This window comes from Choloepus didactylus, chromosome 11 (genome assembly GCF_015220235.1).
Source record: "Choloepus didactylus isolate mChoDid1 chromosome 11, mChoDid1.pri, whole genome shotgun sequence".
Taxonomy (NCBI): domain Eukaryota; kingdom Metazoa; phylum Chordata; class Mammalia; order Pilosa; family Megalonychidae; genus Choloepus; species Choloepus didactylus.
The window spans coordinates 62,928,265-62,954,024 of NC_051317.1; the positions used below are offsets into that span (position 1 = coordinate 62,928,265).

Here is a 25,760-nt window from a genome sequence, read left to right on the forward strand (position 1 = left end):
CTATAGAGTAACCTTGATACTGACTTATCCTATTAAAAAGTGAGACTTCACTGTTCTAGAATCATAATCTGAGCCCTTGCTTGATATATGGATGGTACCACAGGATTCTTCAGGATTCCCTATCCTCCCATCTTTTAAATAATTCTTATGTTCTATCATGGTTTATTGATCACCTCTTAATGTAAATTGCTATGATGAATCTTATGGGGACAAAGATATGATATGACGTGTCACTACAATTTGCATCTCTGCTTCTACACCACATCTGCTGAGCAGCCCTGGTGAAAATCACATAATGCTGCTGAACTGTGTCTATATGAATTCAGGCTTTCCTTCATTTGTGCTTGGCAGTACACTCTCCCAGTCCCCTCAGTGACAACTGTGAAACCTCCACCTCTCACTTGATCATTGATTCTCGGCCCTTTTCATCCCTATCAGATGATTTTACTTGTATTTTGAGAAAATTAGGGTCACAGCTCATGTTCCTCCTTTATTTCCTATCTCCCCATCTACAAATCCCCAAATCCCCATAAATCCTGAACTTCTTCCCTAGTCAAAGGATGTGTCCCTCCATCTGTAGAAGGCCAACCCAACCATGAGTTCCCTTTACTCCACCCATCCTTCCTACTCCAGGACCTTGCTCTGTCAGTCATCTGATATCTCTTGGATCTTTCCATTTCCCATTCCATTGACTGACACCTTACTTCAGGGTATACTGATCCAGCCAGAACTATACTTAAGCTTCAGAGTCACCTCTGTAAAACTGATCTTCCTGGAAGGCAGATACCATGCTTCTCTTGTTCAAGGCCAGATCCCCAGCACCCAGGGAAGTTCTCGCTAGTAGCACCTAATATTTGCTCTATAAATATTTGTTAGTTGAGTGAATGAATATCCAACTGCTTGCTGGATTTTTCACTTGGATATCCCACACATTTCTCAAAACTGAGCTCTTCATCTACCCCATCGGAGGCATTTCAAAGTTTCCATTTCCTAAGTTGGTAGAGAAGATGCCAAGAGCCATGGGACTTGAGTGAGGGACCTGAAAAGAGGGACAGCAGATGTCCCAGGGGAACCTGCATACCTTGGCACTGCCTCAGATCCAAGAGCCAGAGAACAGCCCTAGTGGAATGTGCCAAGGAAGACTTAAAACTACATTTCTGCTAATCAGTTGAATGGGGGGAGGGTTCCAAGTCAGAACATCTGTTAGAGAAAATAAAGTAATGTTTCTTAGATGTCTGGTTAGTGGACTGTGATATGAAGACAGATATACACTGAACAAAAGAGCATGAGAGATGAGAGAGAGAGCAAGTCAGTCTCACTGTAAGATTGAGGAAAGCTTTGTAAAGGCTATAAATTTTGAATCTGGCCTTGAGATATTGAGGCAGTTTAGTGAAAAGTGAGTATGGCATATAATTAAAGCACGAGGAAAAGGGAAGGATGTGGTGGTAGATGTGTTTGGAGATAAAGGCCAAGGTAAATTGTGGGGCCCTTCAATGCCATGCTCACATATATGGGCTTTTAAGTTGGGGTTTGGGAATCATTGAATCTCCTGAAGAAATGAAGTGATGTGAACCAAACTGGGGCTCAGGAATAATTGTTCCCATATTAGTGTGAGGGATTGAAAGGTATGCAACTATAGGCAGGGAAGCCATCTGGGGACTATTTCTATATTTGGAGTAAGGGATGCTGAGGAACTAAACATGTACAGTGGGAAGGGCAAGGAAGGGACACACGGAAATCCAATCAGCAGACTCTAAAAAGGGATTCAAAAAAGAGGTAAATTAAATAACAGTAAACACTTGACATAGCTTACTTTGTGCCAGGTGTAGCTGTAAGTGCCTTCCATAGATTAACTCATTTAATCCTCACCCTATGATGTGATCACTATAATCATCCCACTTAACAGATGAGGTTTGAGAAGTGAAGTAACTTGCCCAAGTTTACACCACTAATCAGCCACATGGAGCCGGATTTTAATCCAGGCAGATGGGCTCCAGAGTCTGTGCCCTTAATCACTGCTATTCTGCCTCTTTGCAAGAGAGGTAACAAAGGTCCCTGAGCTTTAGCCCAGATAGTTTGAAGGATAGTGCTGAGGTGCTAAAGCCTAGAGGCATGCTTGAAAGATGGAATGAGTTTAGTGAAGGGCAAAAAAGAAATGATAAATTTTATTTTGGATGTGCTGATTTTGACATGAAAGTGAGCAACATGTGCAAATGTCTACCATCTAGGTTCTCAAAACCAAAGAAGGCAAGATCCTCTCTCTAATTATTGTTATTATTATTATTATTTTTGGTAGCTAACATTGTACATCAGATCTAATATCTTACTAACAACCTATTTTTTAATTCTACCTGATTCTATATTTTTCTCCACAAGTTCCTTTCTGTCTGTAATCAAACTCGACTTTAATTATTAGTTTACTACATTTGAATGCTCTTAAGTCTCCTTCTCAAGGAGGGATTTTTAATTAAATCATAAGGATTAGTTACCCTGATGAAGTAAAATCATTCTCTTCTGATTTGATTTGTTCCTCTAATATGACAATGAGAAAGCATCTGATTTTTGTGGCCAGTTCATGGTGAGGTACACACCAAATAACATGGAAATAAGATGCCCTAGGAGCAACATTAAAATTACTATGAAAATTATACACTAAAAATTAGAGCAGAGGTATGTAAAAGCCTATATGTTAAAAAAAGGAGAGAGACAAAAATCACCCCCAGGCAGGCAAGATATTCCAAATCTTGAATGATTGCATTAAAGAGTCTAATTAATATATATGAAATGAAGAGTGTGTCCCTCCCAAGGTTAGCCAGCAAAGCAGCACTGGAAAAGCAAAAGTTCAGAGAGACCATCTCTTTTAGTCCCCCTCTGGAGGGACTACTGGTTTCAATAATTGAATAACCTCATAATTATAATTAGGCTTCCAACAAAGAGATCTGCTTATAGGACAAAAATTTACTCATATACTAACATGAATAACTTTGAGAAGCACAGCCTTAGCCTTCCATCTCCCCTCCCACTTTTTCACTTTTACCCTTTTGTAATTCAGTACATTTAATAGGCCACAGCCATGACTCCCACAGAAAGTCCCTAAGTGGATATAGATGGTAAATTCCTAGGCCCTGCTGCTTAGTGGCAGTTAAAGGATGAGTTGTTGTGTCAGCACGAATTTCAAGGCCAAGAATAGGACCATCACTTCACAGGTGGCAGGCTTGCTGATTGGAGAATTATTGCCTTATATTGTTATATACGTTGTTCCTGGATGCCAGTATGGCCAACAATAGACCTCAGCTCCACACTCCTCCAACCCGCAAATATCTCACTACACATGGGATACCCAGGTCACCAAGCATGCCTCCATAAGAAAATGAAACTCAGGGAGGATCTATTTCACCCACTACTTTTCAAGAGACAGAGACAGCTAATGTCTACTCTCCGCCCATCACATAGATTTTCTCTCAAAAAAAGATTTCTGCCAGGGTCTCCATTTCCCAGGCCCTCTTGCATTTAAATGTAACCATGTGACTTGTTACCATCAAGTGGAAATGGGGTAGAAGTAATATATGTCAATGCCAGGCCAAAGCTTTTCAGAAGCCAGTGTACCTCTTCTGCACCCTTTTCCCCCTCGGTCATGTGGATGACATTGACTATGAAACCTTAGAGAACAGAAGAACCACAAAATGGAAGAAGCCTGAGGTCCTGAATCACTACACAGAGGCAAAATGTTCATGGACTGGGAACATCTAATACATGATACTGTTTCATGGGTGAAAAATAAACATGCATGGTGTTTGAGCATTTATAAATTTGAGTGTTTATCTGTTATAGCTGCTAGCTTTACCCTCCGCACCATGTGTACATTCTCTGCACTGTTTAGTGGTATCTGAGAGTAAACCAGGAAAAGCAACCCTGGACTGAAAGCGACGTTGTCATTCTCTCCCATCCTCCAACCTGGCTAGGGTCTTTGGTCTGGCCTCAAGAAACATGAGAATGGTGTTCTCCGTATTCTAATTTTAGCATTCTAATTTTAGCATCTGCTGCTATGAGCCTGTTCAATATGAATCTCCCATGATGGATGAGCCTACTTCCAGTGGAGTGGCAGATCTCTGGGTTTGCAGGGGTCAATTCTGCACCATGATCAAATCTCCAAGTGAAATGCCACCCCAGGAGTCCTCTTGGAAAAATCATTTCTCCATTAAGCATGTCTGGGAGGCACACACTTTATTTGGTACCTCCTTCTTTCCTTCATATTTTCATGGCTTCATGGATAAGTACAGGATGGCCCAGTAGTCAAAAACCACGAACTTGCTAATGGTCAGCCACAGGTGGGCAAATAATAAAAGAAATTCAGTGGGAATACACAAGCCGATGTGGATTTATACCTTGCTACCCAAAGTGTGATCTGAAGCCCCGTAGAATGAACTTCACTATGAGCTTGTTAGAAATGTGGAATCTCAGTCCCCATTCTAGACCTACTGAATCAAAACCAGCATTTTACAAAGCCCCCCAGTTAAATGTTTAATGACCTCTACTCATTAAAATTTGAGAATTACAGTCTTAGCCTTCCATTTCCTCTCCCACTTTCGTGTTTACCCTTTTGCAAGGCAGAGGACCTGTGGGGGGGGGGGGTGTGCAATCAACTTACAGCCAGTTTTGTTACCTGGTGGCCATTCATAGAGGAAAAGAAATCAGTCAGAAAATCTGACATCAACCTGTCTTGTGGATGAGTCTAGAAATGACCACTAAAATGAATTCCCAGGAGCAGGTTCAAGTCTTCTGCTCCAGTTTACCCTGAAGATCCAGAAAGCCTCTGAGGCTTCACAAAGGCACTGCCTTTTGCCTGTGCACTCTCTTTGATCCCAACACACTGACAGAGTGCGGGACCCATCCATGAAAGCCCGTCAGCTGGAGATGGAAGGCTAAGGCTGTGTTCACCTTTCTTTTCTCAAAGGGGCATTTACATGCCCTGTTCATGCAAATGTGCGAATTTGCTGAGTTTAATCCCCTGTATTAAAATCTAAACAAAGCAATAATGAAAAAAAAATTAAATTTCAGAATGAAATAGTTTCCTTTTATTTGCAGAATGTTAGTCAAGGGAAATATTAAAATAAACAAGCTCAGAAAATTTCACACCTCCAATCCGTTTATTATCAAGTCCCAAGTGAGGCTTTCCAAGACAGTAAATAAAATGAAGGTGTGGAGAAGCACCCACATTTACATCTACGAGGGGAACGTACATAACAAGGAGTATATTATTTCATCTAGGAACAACTTCCCAATTTCACTCATAGTTTTCTTTCCCTCGTTCTCCTTTTCTTTCTTCTTCCTTTCTTTCTTTCCTTCTTTTTATCTTTCCTTCTGATTTCAAAATATATTCTAAGCTACTGGCAGAAATGAACATATTCCAGGTAATTAAGTAGGAAGACTGAAGCCCTATAGCTTTTAAAAATCCACATCTTCCAGAAACTCATTTATACCTTGTAATAACCAACAGCATTAAACTTCTTTCAAACTCACTCCTGATTCCCAAAAGAATTAATAGACCAAAGTCATAATCTCCAGGATTTTGTCATCATTAAAATGAAATAGGCGTCGGTGTCAATAGAAGCACTAACACCAGCATAATAGTTCAAGAACTCTTCTTTGGAAACCTGGGGGGGGAAGACAAGGGAAGAAAGAAGGAAAGGTATCAAATACGTGAGTCATATCAAAGCATTTTAAATTCTTCCTGAATTATCATCTCTCGAGTTTGATTTGCCACTGGGGATCCAACGGAGTCAGGTTGGTCAGAGAGAGCCACAGGCCATGATTTCTCCGAATTAAGATTAAGTCTCTAGAACTGCACCAACCAATATCGTAGCCACTTAGCTATATGTGAATTTTTTAACTTAAATTAATTAAAATTAAATATAATTTAAAAATCAGTTCCTGTATCACACTAGTCACATTTCAGATGCTCAAAAGCCACATGCAGCGAATGGCTCCCATATTAGACAGTGCAGATATATAACATCTCCATCACCTCAGAAAGTTCTATGGGACAGTGCTTTTCTAAAGTGACCTGTGTGTAATAGTCCTTGTGGCTATTACTGATGCTTTAGGATAGAGAAAGTTATAGCATAAACCAACAGAAAAAAAGCTCTTTAGGGAAAGGGAAACTAGACCAAACACATTTTGAAGGGTGATGGGTAGGGAAAGAATTAGAGAATGAATGGGGCACTGCCCAGGATCCTCAGGGATCCAGGAGTATATGATGCCTGGCGTTCAATGGTGGGGTGCAGGGCAACTAGCCATGTGGGAGGTGCTGGAAGGCAAACTGTTTTGACTTCTCAATTTGGTCAGGAATGTGTTAGTGTGTCCTGGTTGGACTTGTGCTTCCTATACCATTCAATGAAGCAAGAGCAAAGATACATAGGGCAAGAAGCAGCCCCTACGTTGCATCTCTCTCCCCTCCCTCTTAATTTCTCCCATTTCTAATACCAGCACACAAAGTATTGTTATTTCCCCATAGTCCTAGAAACACCACTCAGAGGCCCGGCCATTCTGGGAACTTGCTCTGCTTTCTAGACAGGAGAGTCCAACCTGCAGGGAAAGGAATATTAGCATCAAATTTTCAAATTCTTGTTCTTGGCTGTCAAAATAATGGTTTTATGGGTAATGGAGTTTTGTTCTTTTGAAAACATGGGAGAGTACAATATGAGCAGGTCCTTGTCATTTGCAAACAAAACTCTCATCATCTGTAACTCAAACATAACACAAATAGCATTTTTAAATGACCCCAAAGCACTATCTGAGAAGAAAACTTTCAAAGAACCATAACTTGTAACATGTTAGATAAGAAGAAGAAATACATTTCAGAAACACTTTGAAACTGAAATTGCCAAAACTGGTTGAATCCTTTTATTGCAATGTTTGCTAATGGCTCAAACTTTAAATTGAAGAAATTCTATTAAATCAGAATCATGTTAATGACAAGGTGAAATCTGAAAATGTGACAAAATGGCAAGGTTGGTGTAGTAAATGAAACCATAGCTAACTTTGTACTCTAAAAACTTCTGAATTTCTGGTTATGAGAAATGATATCCCAGATAAGCTATTAAGACAAATTGTTACTTTCAATGCACAAATAGCTTACCATTGGAAGCACATACAGCTTTCTAAACAAAAAGATTTTTAAATTTACATCATAAATATCATGAAAATTTTGCTGTACAAAATAATGTTTTTGAGCTTCAAGTTCTATTTAAAATACTATCAAGATAGGATTGACATATAGGAACACTTCACTGTCAAATAAGTAGCATGAGTTAGTAGTGCAAATAAAGTATTTGGCCTAAGAGCTTTTTAGAGGACATGTGGGAACTTTTTACGACTAACATACTAATCACATTTATATGCAAATAGATATCTCTAAGTACCTGTAAAGCATATATTCCATTAGTAAAAGAGACAGCCTTTCTAATCTTCTTCACACAACTGACTTGCTTAACCAGGCCCTTCCCATTTTTTTAGTATAGAAGAAACAAAAGTAAATTTTATTTCAAACCCTACTTCAGTTAGCTCACTTAGTGAAGCCTAAATTACTGGTGATTTACTATACACATTTTGCAGCCTTCAAAGATAATGATAGTGCTAAATGAGATTTTAGGCATGATTAAGTATGAAATTTGTGGAGTGGTACTTTATTTCCCAGTGCCCTTGGAAACTAAAGGAATGATCTGGGTTTCCTAAGGTAATGCCTGACATTTGATAATGTCCTGCTTTTGTGTAGCACTTTATTCTATCAATGTAGAAGCACTCTGAGACTTTCTATTATCCTGGAAGTGGCAAGAAACTGTGCCAGCTATCATTTTCTCTCAATTTCAGGTCCCCATTCCATTGTAAATCTCTCTTGGAACTCTGATTGTCATCAGTTCCGTGTGTGGCCTGAGCGTTTCTAGGAGACCAGCAGCTCAAACCTTTCAAGCTTAAGCTCAAGATGTTCCCAGAATCAATACCAGTCTCTGAATGCCTAGTGTTAAGGTCAGTAAAGAAAAAGTTCCTCAAGTCTTTGAGACAGGATTACAAATGACATACTCTTATCTTGCTTCAAATTTCAGGTGCTTGAGCTCTGAGTCACAGGGTACCTGGTAAATTTGTTAGTGGGTATAGAGCAGAATTGGAGATTAGAGATAGTTATATATGGGCAGCATGATGTACCGCTGGGTCAGACCTTTTGCACGTTTGAGCTGCTTATTTGGAAGCAAGACTGGGAGCTCGAGGCCCACAGTGATCACAAGGACACTGGTGAAATAGAATTTTATCAGCAGTGTTCAGTGGCTGCCAGCATTTTTACAAGACTCCAGGGAAGTAATAAATGAATAGAACAGGGAGAAGAATCTAGAATAAAAGAAAAAAGACCACCACATTTTGCAATTCTTTTTCCCCTCAGGCAATATACCTTTCTGGGAGTTAGTTGGCAAGGTCTGTATCAAAACCTCAGCTTCTAGCTGATTGCCTATATTTTCAGTGGAGTTCCTTCCACTATATTTTGCTGAAGGAAAAAACTGGCTTTGGCAAAGCAGGTGTGAGAATCAAGCAAGATAATCATGCTATTCTCAGAGAGAAAGAGCTGTTTCACCACAACCTCTCACCACACCAACTGAGACAGCAGAAAAGAATTCTTCTCACACAAGCAGTGTGCGCAGAACCCCATCAATCATTTGTTTGTTTCAACAGATTTCACCTATCCTCTGTTGTAGAATAAATAATTTTAAGAGATTAGTGACTTATTATTAATTATTATTATTATTATTACAATAAAAGAACTAGCAGCAACTTGGAGGAGTAAAACCATACTTAAGAACACTGGCTTTCAAAAGGATCAATTACTGGAAAATCACTAACATTATTTGACAATCTATCAGATCCCTGACACTTTGTTTTTCCTCTGAGTCATAAACTCCTCTAAAATTTAATACTTTGCTGCTTCATTCACCAAGCTCTTAATTTAAAGAGAACTGTCTATAATTTCCAAGAAAGCAAGTTGGTCAACCAATCTAGAAAATTGGAAGTTGTGAGGTTTTTCACTTTATGCCCAAAATAGATTTGCATAAATCCAAAAAGGTATACTACTCAGAAGGTGTTAGTAGAATTTCATGAAGGAGGAGTGGAAGGGAACACACATACCATCCAAAAATAAATGTGGTTAATTTTGTAATCTCCACTTGATTAAACATCAGCATAACAGATCACATCTTCAGGAAGCTTGGAAAGGGTGGACTCCTTACCTACTTTAATTCTCATGGCTCAGTGAGACAAGCTACTGGAGCCAAGAGAAGTGAAGGGCCAAGACAATTATTGCCCTGAAGAATAAAGTTTTTTTTTCCTTGTATTGTCTTGATTGTATCGTCAATTTGAATATGGAACTCCTCGACATGCTGCCAGATGAGGGGTCCCAACTGCCCTGCCTTCAGAGACTCAGAGAGGAGAATTTCATGTATTCACACTTCCCTGACTTCTCTCTGCCCTCTCTGAACTCTTAGCAACTGTGTGCTCTTAGTTTGGTTTGAAACCCCAATTGGTCAGTGGCTTGGTTTGCATTTACTCTAGTTCATGGCTTGACCATGATTACTTAGAACACTGCATGGCACATAGCAGTGGCTCAATAAAAACTTGTTGATGGAATGAAGTTTTGCCCTAAATAATGAGTGCAAAATCAACTTCCAGCCTACAGGCAGGGCACTCAGCTCCATCTCAAAAGCAGCTACGAGGGTGTGAAACATGACTCCATGCCTGCCACCCAACCCCAAAGAACAGGTACATGGTCTCCTGGGCCTAAGGAGAAATCCTCTCAAGGTGAAACGGCTGTGAAAACCAGCCCTACCGACTGGCTGGGCGAATCCTGCCTTAGGCACAATTCAGCTCAAGCATCTTGGGTTTATCTGAACGGAATTTGGGTACAAGTGTACTAACTCTTGACAGTGTGTCAGGATCTCCTGCTGTTCTTGTATAGGTTTGTCTTTGGGGAACTTAGAAACTGAGATTCAGTAATGTTATTGGTGGCTCGTTCTCACAAATCATGATGCTGAGAATTTCCGCAACCAAATGAATTCATTCTTTTCTCATTGAAAACTGCTAAGTTCATCCTTTTCTCATTGGCTTATTTGTTTGTTAAATTTCCTATCTGCGGTCCAAGACCAGCAGGCAAGATGTTCCCAGGGATCATTTGGATAGTTTTATTGTGTTGATCTTCGGACCCAAATACTTACTTTTTAAAATTGCAAATGGGATGATGTTTAAAAAGTGTACATTAACTAAACAGAAAATATACCCAGGGAAATGTTGGCAGATGATTTAAAAAACACCACCACCACCAAAACAGAAAACCAATCCCTCTCTGTTCCTCCTACTGGTACAAGGAGAAGTACAATTAAATAATGAGCCATTCCTGACTATGCCAGAAATCATAGATAAAAGTCAGAGTGGAGTGGTCCCTGACCATTAGGTCATTAGGAGATCTTGTTTATAGAGGGTTAGAGGGCCTTAGAGGAACGTTGGTTTGGGGCCCAGGACCCAGACTGCTAGAGGGAAGGTAACTGAATCTGACCGGATATGCTGTGAGGCACAGGTTATCTGAAATCTGATAGCAGTGCCCTGTGCCCCCATTACACAGGAAAAGGCACAAGTGGGGAAGGTGAAGCTGATATCTGTAACCCAGTCCGTGCTCAGAATCACGTGCTAATGCTATGGCCCCAGTTCAAGAAGGGCATGAGTCACCCAGAATCAAAGGCACGAATCTATCTAGGGTGGTAGGCCTGAGGCTTAACATGCCCAGGAAACCAAGGACCTCTTCTTAGTTGCTATCTATAAAGCATAGGCTGCAGAAGACATGGATACTTTTTCTATATATTTCTTCACAGTTTCTTTGAGTTTTCTACATAATTTTTACATATTTCTTCAAAACATTTGGCATCTTTTGGTCTGTCAACTTCTATATAAGCCTAGATAATAAATCCAATGGAAAACCAGACTTCTGAAATTATTATTTTTTTAAAGCTAGCTTTCCACAGTGAGGGATGCGTCCATCCTCAATGGCAAAAATCCCTTTCCAGCCTGTTAACAGGGTAGATGAGAGTTTTGTTTTTTAAAGAGGAAAAAACCAAGGAGCCCTCTTTAATGACTGCTATCATTCTTATCTGGCAACACTTGATTTCAAAATTTTTAAACCAATGTATATTCTCATCTCAACTTCCAAGTCTATGAAACAAAAAGTAAACAAGTGAATCGGTACAAAACTTGCAAGTGTGTTCAAATCCTGAACCCAGAGTCACTTAAATACACAGGATCTTAAAAGAAACTATTGCTCATTCCATGTCCCTAGAGCAGGGGTGAGTGCAACCAGGGATGGGGGGCAGGGGATGGCAAGAAGAGGGCCCATCCTCAAGTAGCGGGGTAGGGTGTTCACCCTGCTCTCCTCTTCCCACAGCTCCTCCATCTGCTGCATCCAGCCCAGCAACCAGTGGGCTGTCGCTGTGTTTTTATCTTTGGTCCCAGACACAGAACACACACAGGGAGAGCTGTGGTTTCAGCACCTATTTTCCAGTATCTGGAGCTGCCTTTGCTTTTGTAGTCAGCCTTTCAGCCAATGATCAGTTCTGGGAAGAGGCAGCTTTGAGCTAAAATGTGTCAAGATGGAAAATCTGCATTGGAGGGTGCCCGTGATCTTAGTCTATATCCCATCCAATCTCCTGGCGCTGGTGGGAACTTGAACATGGTTGACTGACAGAAGCAAGGGGAGAGGAAAACATTCTCCTAGGTGGAGCTGCTTGCTGATGTGGTCTGCCTGCTTACAGGGCAAGATGGCCCGTATAACATGCCAGCCTCAAACTTCAACCACAGAACACTTTGAACAGTCCTGGCTCTACCACTCAGGGAAACGGTCTCCACACTCACACCAATCTTGTTGATGAAGGAGGCAGCTGTCAAAAAGAGAATTTTATTTTAAATCTATTTGCCAAACCAAGCCTCACCCAAATTGAGGCCAATGCCTGGTCTCCTTCTGGTCCCCAAACTAGAACACTTAAAGATGTACAGTCACTCATAAAAATAGACAGAGTCTCCCATTTAGAAATGGATCGTGTAGGAAGGGGAAGTAGGGAGGTTAAAGTAAACATATTCAAAATTTGTGAATTGTCAAGGAAGAAACCTCATGTTTATTAGCCACCTATATGCATTAGCCATGATGTTAAGAGTTTTACAAAAATAATTTTACTAAATTTCTGTTTTAGAGCTAAGGAAACAGCCTCAGAGAAGATAGGGTCACAGGTAACTACTTAGTCTCTTTATTTCTACCCTTTTCTTTAGCCCAAGAAAATAAAGGGTGTTTTGACATGGAAGGAATACTGGGTTGAACGTGATATCAAATATGATCCTGTTTGTGAGATGACGTTCAATTGGTTGGAGCCACGTGGCTGCACCCGAGGCCCTGGTCCCCCAGGTCATACATTTAGAGCTTCCAGGCGGTTCTCATCATGACGATGAAGTACACATCAGTGTCAATGGACGCGCTCACTCCTGCATAGTAGTTCAGAAACTCCTCAGGAGTCACCTGCAGCGAAAAGTTAGAAACAAAAAAGGAAACTTCGCTTCTCACTGTTTCAATGGAGGCCCAGTACCTGCAAATGGAAGAGAAACTTAAAGAACCTGTGTGTGTGTGCATGTGTGTGCACATGTGTGTGTGTGGTGATTACAGCCAAGGAATAGATCTAAAACAAGAGAAAATGTGACGTCAAGGATGGCAGTGAGAGTGGTGAGTAGGAAGATGTAGGGGGGAAAAAGGAAGAAAGTCTTGAAAATTTCCAAACCAGCCTGAAGATGACACAGGTTCTTATCTTTCTTGAAGAGCAGGAGTTCATCTGTTCAGATAAGTGAGAATGAAACTGAGAACAAGAAAACAGAGTTAACTGTAATTAGCCGTCTTTCAGTGACATGTCAGAAACTACATTTCGTGCCCTTGTATCCGGATAAGTGATGTTTTACCTTTGAAATAATGGTGTTCTGTCCTGAGGGTAAAGAACCAGATTTCTAGTTAAATGCTCCTCTGTTGCAGCCATTTCCGAGATTCGAATTACTCATTCAAGGCACAGAGTAAATAAAGGCTGCACCGCAACTCCACACCCCACCTCAGTTCTCTCACCATCCTACACCCATGACTACCTCTCTGCAATATCAACTAATGCATTTGCAAAGGTTTGGATATTATATATCACTTTGCTTTTTGAAAGAAGAAAAATAACATTATTTATCAATCTTATTTCTTAACAGTTGAGTTCATATGTCTACTCCAGTTCAGCTATGCTGGCTGCTGTGATTATTTGATTCGGGGAAACAATTGCCCAGAGGAGCTGGTGAACCCTATGGTTTGACCGATCTCTACAACTGACTTTGCCAGTCGATTTAGCCAATAGTATGTGTAGTAGTGTCCTGTGGCTGCCATACCAAATTACCACTATCTTGGTGGCTTAAAAAAACAGAAATTTATCTTCTTGCAGTTCTGGAGAGCAGAGTCCAAGACCAAGGTGTAGACAGGGCCACACGTCCTCTGGGGCTCCAGGGGAGAATCCTGCCTTGCCCCTTCCAGGTTCTGGGGGCTGCCAGCATTCCTCGGCTAAAGGTCACATCACTCCACTCTCTGCCTTTGTCTTTGTACCCCCTTCTCCTCTTTGTGAGCCCATCTCCAAATTCCTACCTCCTCTCTCTTATAAAGCTCCATGTGATTGCATTTAGGGCCCCTCTGGATAAACCAGGATAAGCTCCTCCTCTCAAGACCCTTAACTTAACCACATCGTCCACCATATAAGGTAATATTCACTCGTTGGGCATTAAGGCAATATTCACAGATTCTGAGGATTAGGACCAGGATGGGTCATGTGGGGAACCACCATTTAGTCCACTCCATTGCAGACCTATTTATATGGGAGGACACAGATGCAGTAATAATAGTTGCCTTGGAAATTCATTGTTCTCTACTTAGCTCTCAATTTTCAGTGCTCATGAAGGATTAAAAACATCACGGAAAGTGAAATCCACAAATAACTCAAGATCCTTTTCTAGTCCATAACATCAACTCCTCTCTCACCAAGTCTTTGTGAACATATTTGCCTTTTCTAAGATTCATATCAGCTGACTGGCCTGCTGGCCATTTTTGCTGAAATTATAAATGAACAGAAAAATATTGTGAAGGCATCCACAGTTCTCTTCCTTGCCCTTCCCCCTGCCCTGAAAATAAACAGTGACGATCAGTAGAAAGAAAGGTGTTGGACTGAAGTAATGTTGAACTGTGGTTATCAGTGATTTCTAAGTACAAATAAATCATAGATGTGCATAGCCCTTATTAATATCTTCCTTTCTGAAATTTCTTTATTTCTGCCATTCTTTAAGTTCCCCAACCTCTCTTTTCAAATTCTCTCGGTTAAGTCCCACATACGATGGTTGCGCTGCTTCTAAACTGCTGGGCACTGTTCTGTGGTCCAAGACAACTCAGAGCAGACTCACCTGGGACATTTGTCATATATGCAGATCCCCAGGCCCTATCCCAGACCTACCGAGTCAGAATCTCTCAAGAAGTGGTTGTGGAATCTGCTTTTTTCAACCAAGCATTCCAGTTAATTATTGGGCTCACCAAAATTCGAGACTGTTAAAGACGATAAAGTCTCAGCCCTCAAAGAAGAGCTCACAGGCTGGTGGTGGGATCAGATAAGTAAACAGATAATTTCAAAACCAAGAAGTAAGAAAGAAAATGCACAGGACTGTGGGTCGTTTCGACTGTGCATTTTAACTTGGCGGTTTGACTGAGGAACATTTTTCACAGCTTAAAGGAAAGAAACTATTAAACTCTTAACTTTTTTAGTTTTGCTGTTGTAGTTACTGATATTCCTCTGTCCAACTGTTTGTCTCGCCAGGGTGGCAGATATTGAATGTGACTCGCTCCACACCCATTCTAATACCCCCTTTCTCTGGCTTTTCTCTGTTACAAAAAAATTGAAAAACCAAAAACTCACTTTCCCAGACTCCCTTGCAGCTGCAGCTTGGAATAATCCAGTAACAGAATTCTCACCCATAAGATACAAATGGAAATCTGATATGGATTTCTAAGGAAGCTTTTGCTTTCCTGCTACAGGCTCTGCCTCAGCACCCCCTCCTTTCTTCCTTCCTCTTGCTGCCCAGAACTCAGACATGCTGGCTAAAATCGAATGACATCTTGAGATCGTGAGGAGAAGACCAGGAGAATCACAGGCTCAGCCCTGCTATCTTTGAACCACTCAATTTAGGACAATTTATATAATGGAAAAAAAAAAATTTTGCTATACTGACGTTTAATAAAATTTTCTATGACAGTATTTGCAATTGAAAGCAAATCCTGATACATCAAAGCATGTTTGAGAACATCATACTCCAATCCCTCAATCCCCAGGTTCCCCCGTGGGCAGAGTGACCCAGAGATGAGTCATCTCTGAATGGAGACTGGAGAAGGAAGCAGAGATGGAACAAGGGATAAGGTCAGATTTAAGCTCCATCTGGAAGTCACAACACGTGAAACCAGAAGTCAGAGCTAACATATTTGATCATTGCAGAAAAGACCATCAATTATTCTTAGCTAGGTGCCTGTATTATTATTACTTAGTTGTGTTCTTTGCCATTAGGAAAATCAGGACAATGAACACCTCTGCTTTTGGTAGGCCTCATGACTGTTCCTCTTATTTGACAGAGTGTACAGTATACACAGGGGGAGTTCCCGGATGGGGCAGTGGAAATATGAGTCATGAAAAAAATACAGGCTCTTTTGCCTCACTCCAGACTGATCAGAAAATTCTAATATAAGTTTAAGTTATCTAAATGCGGTCAGTAATATATAAGAAATAAACTTAATTATTTTAAAATTTCTCTGTGAGATGGATAAAGGGACAAGACTCAAAGTCCCTCAAAGGTTAATTCAGTTCTAAAAGTCTTTTTTAAAATATCTGTGATTATAAAGTAGTATATACTCCTGAAAAATTCAAAACAGAGATGGTAAAAGATAAGAAGCGAAAGCCTCACCCAATTAGCATTTAGGGACAGAATAGAGGGGGCGGAGCCTGTTTCATGCATTATTTGACTGTTTTACATCAAAACGGCTTCGGAGGCTCAGGATGCCGAGACCAGAGTGGAGGCCTCAGCCCAGGATATGTGACACCAAATTCTATGATTGCCACAAACCGCCATAATCTTTATGAGCATTTGAGAGGCTTAGCTCAGTTATTAAAATTTCGCAAATTTAAATATCATCCTCGGCGAGGGACCATACTAACTTTCTTACATTATTCTAAGTTCTGTCTTATCTGAATAGCAACTATATTTTTTAATCATAAATGAGCTTACTGGCTTCAAGTGTAGCTGTGCTTCACCATAAGCAATTTTTTTTGCTTGCTTTTGAATTTTTTGTTGTTTTTTGTTTGGGGGGGTTGTTTTTGTCAGAGAAGTTGTGGATTTGCACGTATAAAACAACTCAATTTGCAAAAGGTAAATTAGGGGCTAATGATTTGTTTTGTCAATGAATTTACCATAGAGTTCCCTTACATCAAAATTCCTTGTGCATTTAAAATATGATTCAATGTACAAAGTTTTGTATACCATTTTTCAGGAATGTTTTCATTACATCTATTAAACATGATAACCCTAGTAAAGCCCTTAGCACAAAGCCCAGTAAATACGTGCTCAATAAATGTTACCCAGATCCACTATCATGCTAAATGAGGTTCATATGCATATTACTTTTAGCTATTAAAAACAGGTATTTCTGAATCTTTTCTATAGATGCAAACCTCCATAATCTTTATGAGCATTTGAGAGCTTAAATCCAAATGTGCATAAAGTCATCTGGGGCACATATTAAAAGTGCAGATTCTTGGGCTCCACCCAAAAAAAAAAAACATCTGCTTCTGTAGTTCTGCAATGCAGCCGAGCCATCTGCATTGTTAAAGTATACCCCCGGCTGTTGGATATTAATAACTCACAGCCAGAGTTGGTATTAATACAGGGTCTATGATATTCAGGTGACATCAAATGCTGTAGCCACTAAAAATCCCAATAACCTTTGTGAATACCTGAGAGCTTAATGCAGCTTATTAAGATAAATGTCAAAAGGTGTGGGGTTAGAGATTTTACATCAGCTGCCAACACAATGACTGGCTACTCTAACTGGGGTTAGAGAAAAGGGCAGCTGAGGTTTCCCCTGGTGATGAGGAGGAACCACCTGCAGAAAAGAAGGCACATGCCATCTGAGATCCCACGTAGGGTCGGGCTAATTTGGGGAAATGGCAGTTGATTATTTTCCACTGACATCTCGGAGATCAAAAGCCAGAAGCATTGCAGGGAAATGTACATCTCCATCTGCTCTGTCCCTAAGCATTTAGCTGCCCTACAAAATCTAGGCCCCCGTTTATCTGCCTCTATGATCCCCACAGTCTAAATTGAAGGGTGTTTCTCTGTCTTGGGCTGAAGACATGTTGGCAGGAAGAAAAGAAAGGTATTTGGCTTGAAAGTCCTTTCTATCCCCTCACCCCTTGCTAATGGGACTCACCATAAAGTTCCATGGAAAAAGTTGGGGGGAATTCCTTTCAGAAGGAGCAGTCTAAATTTCTCCCCCCATCATCTCCTCTCTTCCTGCTCATTGTTCCATCCTGTGTGGCAAAGGGGTTACGCAGTAGCCCATCTCAGGGTTCTGCTATTGCTGATTTTGACAGAGAGAATTCCTCAGCTCCCATCCCTATCTCTTCAGGACATGAGAGAGCTAAACCAGCTCTGCATTTAAAAACAAAGTCCACTTACGACTGTCGATAAAAGACAGATGACATTTTCATCTCATCTTACACACAGTTGTGAGGATATATTTCCTTACCCTACCTAGCCATTCATATGTAACTTGAAGTCACCAGTTAATGGAGATAGGATGGTTGCTTTTGCTTTCAAGTTCACTGTAGCTTAGAAATGCAATTTAATCTCAAAGCTTACTGAAAAATAAATCAGAGTAAATTCTGTTATTTAGCCTCCCCTTTACTGAAAGCCTCACTTAAATGCTATTTCTACACAGGAAAGCAAGATGATAAATGATGTTTGTAATAATGAGTGTAAATATACTACAACATCCTGAAATGCCTTGTGAATTGTGTTTTTTAAAAAATTGAATTACAGTCTCATATTGAAGTTAAATTATGTTTTATTATAGTCTAATTCATTGGAATGTGCCTGTGAACAGTAAATATGGTAACCATGAACTGGAGTGTTTAACCAAAATACCACATTCTCCAGATGAGCAGTGGTTAGCTGTTTGCAGATCTCCTACCAATATATGTGTCTCTGTGGCGTGCGGGTGCACATACACACATATTTTATTACTTTAGTTCTCAACCCCCTTGATGGTCCTTAAGAAAATATTTTACTTCTCTTATATTTACAACAAATATGACAAAAGCATGTTAAGGTTTTTAAGGTACTGGGCCTATTTCCCTTTTACAATTCCAACTTATATAGAAGAAATTCCACATAGATTAAGCTCTTTTACTTACCAATCCATCTTTGTCATAGGGTGAATCAAAGTTATCCAGAAACTTCCTGAAGACCTGTTCCTCTGACCATTCTCCGTTTTGGTACTTTGGATGGTGCTTTGCATTGTACACCTCGCGAAGGTCTTCAATCGTGATAACACCATCTCCGGTCTTGTCTAGCTTTCTAAAAGCTTGCATAATTACCTCTTTTCGGGCTCTGGACATTGGAGGCTAAAAAAGAGAAAAAAACAGATACGCAAACACACCAACAATGTAGCCTCTTTTTTTGTATCCCGTGTGAATGACCTTACTCCCCTCAGCGCTGTGACACTGGTTGTGTGTCGTTAAAGGATATGCCTTAGGGTCACTCCATAAAGTCCTGAAACCAGACCTCGGGTCTCCCGTCCATCCCCTTCCAGAGCCTACTAACAACTGCTGAAGACAAAGCCTCAAAATAGCCAAACCAAACCACATGAAAGCCACACTCAGCAAATGTGCTGATTCACACAGCCACTTACTCTTAACGTGAGTAGAAATTCATTGAAGTCTATTGTTCCATTTCCATCTTTATCAAATCTCCTGAAAAGCTCTTCTGCCTCCTCCTTTTCCATGACCACAGCATAATCATTTAACCCTTTCAAAAATTCTTTGAAATCAAGGGTTCGGTTGTTATTATCATCCATGATTCGAAACACTCTGAGGAAAAGACACACAAAGAAGAAGGTGTTATGTCTAAAGATTTAAAAAGAAAACCACTCTCAAGGTTTTTCAAAGTAAATTACAGAAGTCTTAGATTCTGTTCCATACCCTTGTTGCAACATGAGGGCCTCTTCCTGGCCTCTCAAAAGGGAAACAACCCTTAAAAAATACACACGCACAGTATGATTCCAATAATATGACATTCTGAAAAAGGCAAAATTATAAACACAGTAAAAATTTCAATGGTTTCCAGGGGCAGGGGGAGGGGAGCTGAATAAGTGAAGTACAGGGGGTTTTTAGGATGTTTCAACTACTCTGTACGATGTTATAATGTGGTTACATGACAGTATGAATTTGTCAAAACCCATAGAACTTTACACCACAGACACTACAAATTTGTTGTAAAAACCATTGAGCGGGATATGACTCCTGGGGATGAATCTGGACCTGACATTGTGGGATTGAGAACATCTCAACCAAAAGGGGGAAGCAAAATGAAATGAAATCAAGTTTCGGTGGCTGAGAGATTCCAAATGGAGTCAAGAGGTCACTCTGGTGGGCATTCTTATGCACTATATAGATAACCCTTTTTAGGTTTTAATGCATTGGAATAGCTAGAAGTAAATACCTGAAACTATCAAACTGCAACCCAGTAGCCTTGACTCTTGCAGACAATTGTATAACAATGTAGCTTGCAAGGGGTGACAGTGTGATTGTGAAAACCTTGTGGATCACACTCCCTTTATCCAGTGTATGGATGGATTAATAGAAAAATGGGGACAAAAACTAAATGAAAAATAGGGTGGGGGGGATGGTTTGAGTGTTCTTTTTTACTTTTATTTTTTATTCTTATTTTCACTTTTTCTGGTACAAGGAAAATGTTCAAAAAATAGATTGGGGTGATGAATGCCCAACTATATGATGGTACTGTGAACAACTGATTGTACACTTTGGATGATTGTATGGAATGTGAATATATCTCAATAATATTGAGGATGCAATGCAGAATGTGACAAGAAAATCTAATTGTATTACAAGTATAAGAAATGACCTTAATGAAGCAAGTTGGGAGAAAGGTGCTGACATAAGTAATTTTGGCTACTAATGGAGTCTGTAAGACTAAAGGCAAAAGGAACTACACATAAAACTGTACTCTAGTTGATAAAGTTGTTTCCCACTGGGATACATGTTAAGATTTCTGATACTGCTACATATATATATACTGCAATTGAACAATTAAGTAAATGGCTGGAGGAAGGTGGGTGTCAGGTTTCTCACGAATGGAGTGGGAACTTACAGATAACCAGGTGGGGGAGAGGCTAGAATGATCCATGAAGTCTTGGATTAGAGTTGGAGACATTCAGCATGACTCATGTTTAGCTTAACATAGACACAGATGGTTACATATAGAAATATTTATAGATACATCTATACACATATATTTCCTTGCTCTATAAGCTGAGTTCCTAGAAGAAACAGCATTCCAGTAGCAATGACCTAAATATTTAGCACCCAGATCTTAGTTTCTCATATGATTTCCCCAATAAAAGGAACCAGGACTTCTTGGAAAAATGGCCAATTCTAGGACTGGGGAAGGAAATATACAAGATGATCCTGGAGCATCTTGTAGTGACAACAAGTAAGGAAGTGTTCAAAAACTAAAAAAAAAAAAAAAAAAAAAAAAAACCTATTGCCAAAGGGACACAGCAGCCAACAGTGCCAATGTCAGAACATTTGATCAATGAAATAAAGTATTTTATAACCCAAAGAATAAAATAAATATGCATGAGTCCATATTGGTGTAAATAAATGGTTCAGTAAACAAATAAGGGAGAAGAGACACCCCATGCAGAAGAATTCCATATGACTTACAGAGACACTCCACCCTCAAGGAGGGAGAACATGCTCCCCACTCCTTAAGTGTGGGCTCCCTTCCAGAGAACAAACTATGGAAAGAGGAGAAAGAGTAACTTCACAGTGGAGAAGCCTGAGAAGCACTACCTCACCCAGGTGATTGTGGTCAACATCAACATCGAAAATCATATTGTAAGAATGTTTCCTTGATAGGATGTGATGAAAATGGCACTTCTCTCTATGCTCTTCCTCCCAAAAACCAATAACCCTGGTCTAATCATGAGAAACACATCAGAAAAATTCCAACAGAAAGGCACCCTACAAAATACTTGACCAGTCCTCCTGAAATCATCAAGGTCATCAAAAGCAAGGAAAAGGTGAGAAACTGTCACAATCAAGAGGAGATTAAGACTCACTAAGGAAACATGACAAGTCAGTGTGATGTGGTATTCTGGATGGGGTCCTGGAATAGAAAAGACATTAGGTAAAAACTAAGGAATCTGAATAAACCTTACTCGATAACAATGTATCAGTATTGGTTCATTAATGGAAACAAATGTACCATACTAATGTAAGATATAAATAATTGGGGAAACTGGGTGAGAGGGTATATAAGAATCTCTGTACTATCTTCTCAATGTTTCTGTAAAGCTAAAACTGGTACTAAAAAAATAAAGTCTTAAGCACACACACACACACACACACACACACACACATAACAGTGTTCAAGCTCCCATCTCCCAAATAAAGGAAAGTATAGGTCCCTAAAAATCAAACAGTGTCTTGATTTTCTTGATAAGATTGGCAGAACCAAGTCTAGAAAGTAAGCATGGTTTATCTTTTCAATGTATATCTACTGACTGCCCAAGAGGTGCAGACGTGTTGCTAGGTACAAGAAGACTCCATTTGGAAACATGCCCCATTATCTCCAGCGGTGTCTGACCATCTCCAAACATGTGGCACCATATCCTTTTCTATGGAAGAAATCATACATCTTTTAATTTTGTTTGATTGTACCTCCTAAGGTCCTTCCATAGATCTCATCCCACCCCACTGTGGCCCCCCTCATTTTGCATCCTCCTCCACCCACCCCTTCCTTCAGCACTGCCTATTTTGCTGGTAGCCTAGCATTGAAGATGGAGCTCTGACTTGGGATTCAGAAAACCTGAGTTTGTGTTCCAGTCCTACCATTACAACTTAGCTGAGTGATTTGGACAAGTCCTTCAACCTCTCTGGGTCTGTGTTTTCTAAATAAAAATAAACAAATAAATAAACTAGACCAGTTGATCTTAAGTTCCCTGTTAGTGCTCAAATAAACTATAGTTTTCAAGTCACAACTTGGCATTGTCTTTAGGTTAGTTCTATGTAAAAATGATAGATTCTTACTTCTTTGTGTTTTGCATTTCATTTTAAAAACAAAAAAGAATGCTAGGAAAACAGGTATCACATAGGCTCCATGAAGGCTGCGCCCCCGGCTTTTGTTTACTATTTACTTACTACATAGTGGTCCTCTATCAATAGTCACTGGATTGACTGGATGAATTAATGAATAAATGAATGAACAAACAGCAATGCTACAAGCAGTGAACTGATGAGTATCCCCATAAACTTGAAATAAATAATGTATCATCAAGCCACCAGAGTAATGAAGGGCTAACTCAGAAATAGGCAAGATGTAGAGGGAAGTAAAAAGATACTGACCACAGAATCTCAAGAAACATTTAAATTTAAGAGGCAGTTGGAAATGACTGAGGAAGAGCATATAGAAAAGAGAAAAATGCAGTGTTGAGAAATCAGCTGATTTTGGTGTCAAAAAATGAAGAGGGTGGGGTGTCCATAGAGTCATCCCATCTTAACCAGGAGGACAGCTACAAAATAGAGTGGAAAAGATGATGTCAGAAGCCAACATGTAATAGAACATTGGATGTCCTGGAGGTTTGCAGGGACAATGGAGCCCAGGCAAGGTGGGGGGTGGTGGGCAGGGGCTTGTTCACACACACAAAGGCCTGGGACACAAGGTGTCTGATCACAGTATACTGTTCACAGTGGAAGGGCTGGTGGGGGGTGGGGGGGTGCAGAGACAGCATGGGCAGCAGGAGCGGTTCACGGAATGGGCGAGGGAGTAGAAGAGATGGCAGTGGTCCTGAGGAGTTTGCACGGGGGACAGCAGTCTTCCGGACTTCTGACCGAGCCAGCTTAGCCTGAGCCTTGGAAGTAACAGCCCAAGCAGTCAGCACCTCAAAGCAATCGTCGCTTCCCCTGGCCTCTGGATGTGAGAATGCACCCCCTCCCATTTGCACCCTGGATGTCTCCTGTAGTGCAACTTCTCACGCCGCTCAGGTGGCCCCTTGCATAACTCTTCCTCTCCTCAGTTTGAGTACTCCAGGGGGCCTGGAGAAGTCTTCTTCAGCACTGAATCTCCCAAGACGTGCACCATGCCTGGCACATGGTGGACACTGGGTGCAGTGTGTTGAAAAGAGCTATACTGCAAAAGACCTGCCCGCGAGAGGCTTACCACCTCCTTCGCCCTTGGCATGCTCTCTATCAGAGGCCAGACACCAGGACCCTCCTAGCTGGGAGAGACCCACTGGCTGTGGGTTGTTAAATTATTCTATAATTCCAGTGCCCCCGGAGGTGAGGGAGACCTGACCACCTGACGGCAAAACTTCCAGTTCTGCAACCATGTCTAAATCGCTGTTCCTTCCTCACGGGCTCTACTAGTCCAGCTTCAGGGAGAGTCCCCCATGCTGTCCTGCTAGGTGTCTGCTGGGCATGCTTCTCTGGCATTGACTGTAGCAAACATGGGTCTTGCTGGATCTGTGACCAAGGACCCAAAAGTCACAAGGGGACCTCAGAGATCAACTGCTCCAAACTGCATTTTGCAAAAGAGAACCTGAAAGTCTCAGGGGGAGTGACTTGCTCAAGGTCACGGGGCTAGCAATAGGCGTGCCTGTCCACTCCGTTCCCCGCCCCGGCCGTCATTCCCCAGGCCCCGTCGTACCTGCCCAGTCCTTTGATGCCAGCGGAGCCCCTGGCCAGGCACTGCAGACGCAGCCTTTCAATGGGGTCGGTGACCGTGGCGAGTTTTTTCTTGGCCTGGATTGCCATTTCTCGGTCATGCCGGGCTGTCCCCGCCATCTAAGGAAAATCCACAGCCATGTTAGCAGAGCTCAGGCCTCGCCACCCGACTCTGCCTGGCAGGGCCAACAGCCGCCTCGCTGAGAGGGAAATTTACAGCAGGCTCCCCATCCACTTCCTGGGAACAGGCCCCAACCTCCAGGAATTTCTCATTTTTAACCACACCAACTGCGTGTCTGGCATATCGATTACCTACCAATGTAGCCCTGAGGACATCTGGTTTCTTAAATCTGGACAATATTTTAAATATACAGCCATTTCCTTGTAAATACAAAAGTCCCTCCATAAAAAAAGAAGTCCCACTTCCCTGTATTCTCCTTTTTGACCCAACCTTGTGTGCTTTATTCTTTCATTAAGAATTCTCCATATTTCCTTTGACCATACATTTAATATTCTCCTTTTTGGTCTAAACATTGTTATTTGTTGTTGATGTTTTTGTTTGGTTTGGTTGTTTCTGTCTTGACTGAGATTCCCACGAGTAACTATTGTTTCCTTTGGTAGTGTCCATTAACACCTTACCAGGTTTCCAGGACAGAAAAATGGTAAACAAACACTATCTCTCACCTGACAGATACCTTTTTTTACAGTTTGGCTTTGGGGTTTTAAATATTCAGAAATAGGCGAGAGGGATGGAGGTAACTGAAGCACCGCCTCCTGAGCTGCACCTGTGGAAGGACAGGTTTCTGCCACCGGAACTTGAAATGCTGAGGGATGCCATGGTGGGGAGGGAGGAGCCCTGGACCGGGAGCTTGGAGACCTGGGTTCAAGTCCTGGTTCCTCAAACTGTTTCTGATGATACTGTCTGTGATTCTCAGGGTCTCATCCCATCCACCACCAACTCCCCCACCCCAGTCTCTGTGAAGTGGGGGCTTGGGGTTGGATAATTGGGATCTTTAAATTCCATCCCAGCTCTTTAAAAATCTCTAGTCCTCATATGAAACCACTGATGACACAGTAAATGGGGTATCCTAAAAGACTGTTCTATGTGAGCTATGTTGTGAGTCAATGGAGCAAACAGGGGTTGTAGTGCTGAAAAAAGTGGCAGGTTTGCCCTTGACTAAACACCCTCCTTCTTGCTCTTCATCCTGATTCTGGCCACATGGATGAAGATGGGAGCGGTTCTTCCCATTATCTCGAACCCTGAGCCAAGAAGGTGGCCTTTGCTCAGCATAGGTCCTTTAATCTACTTTAGGAAGAAATTGCTCTGCCTAAGGCTTCCTCTGCTCCCCTCTGCTCCACTGTGGGAGCAGGAACCAAGCAGAACTGCCTTCTCCATTCTCTGAACTACTTCAGGGCCTTCCTCCTTCCTGGCATCCCTGTTTTCCTTCTCTCCCTTCCACCTTGTCCCCGAGCACCCATCTCCCAGACCTCATTTCCTACTTCTTCTTGCCTTGCTTTTTCCACCCTACTTTATTAGCTCTTAATTTGCTCTTATTTGCCCAGCTTTATTTTCTCGGACCATCTGTGGCAGCAGGTGGGGAGTGAAGGGAGGCATAGAACAAA

The 25,760-nt window shown here is 41.2% G+C and overlaps 1 protein-coding gene across 5 annotated transcripts in view; it reads right to left on the reverse strand.

Annotated features, from left to right (window-relative positions):
• Nucleotides 1-5,076: 5,076 nt before the first annotated feature.
• The window catches only part of CAPSL (calcyphosine like), a 34,046-nt gene continuing 13,362 nt past the window's right edge, over nucleotides 5,077-25,760 (reverse strand). For 2 of the 5 annotated variants that reach the window (XM_037799450.1, XM_037799452.1), the window contains exons 2-5: nucleotides 24,121-24,257; nucleotides 19,085-19,262; nucleotides 18,588-18,797; nucleotides 11,967-12,592 (exon numbers count right to left, since the gene is read on the reverse strand). In XM_037799450.1, coding sequence (XP_037655378.1) covers nucleotides 12,491-12,592; nucleotides 18,588-18,797; nucleotides 19,085-19,262; nucleotides 24,121-24,257 — 627 coding nt within the window. In that variant the 3' untranslated portion in view covers nucleotides 11,967-12,490. Of the gene's footprint in view, nucleotides 5,655-11,966; nucleotides 12,593-15,044; nucleotides 15,101-18,587; nucleotides 18,798-19,084; nucleotides 19,263-24,120; nucleotides 24,258-25,760 lie in introns of those variants that run through there. The other 3 variants (XM_037799451.1, XM_037799454.1, XM_037799453.1) reach the window with 3 other exon arrangements.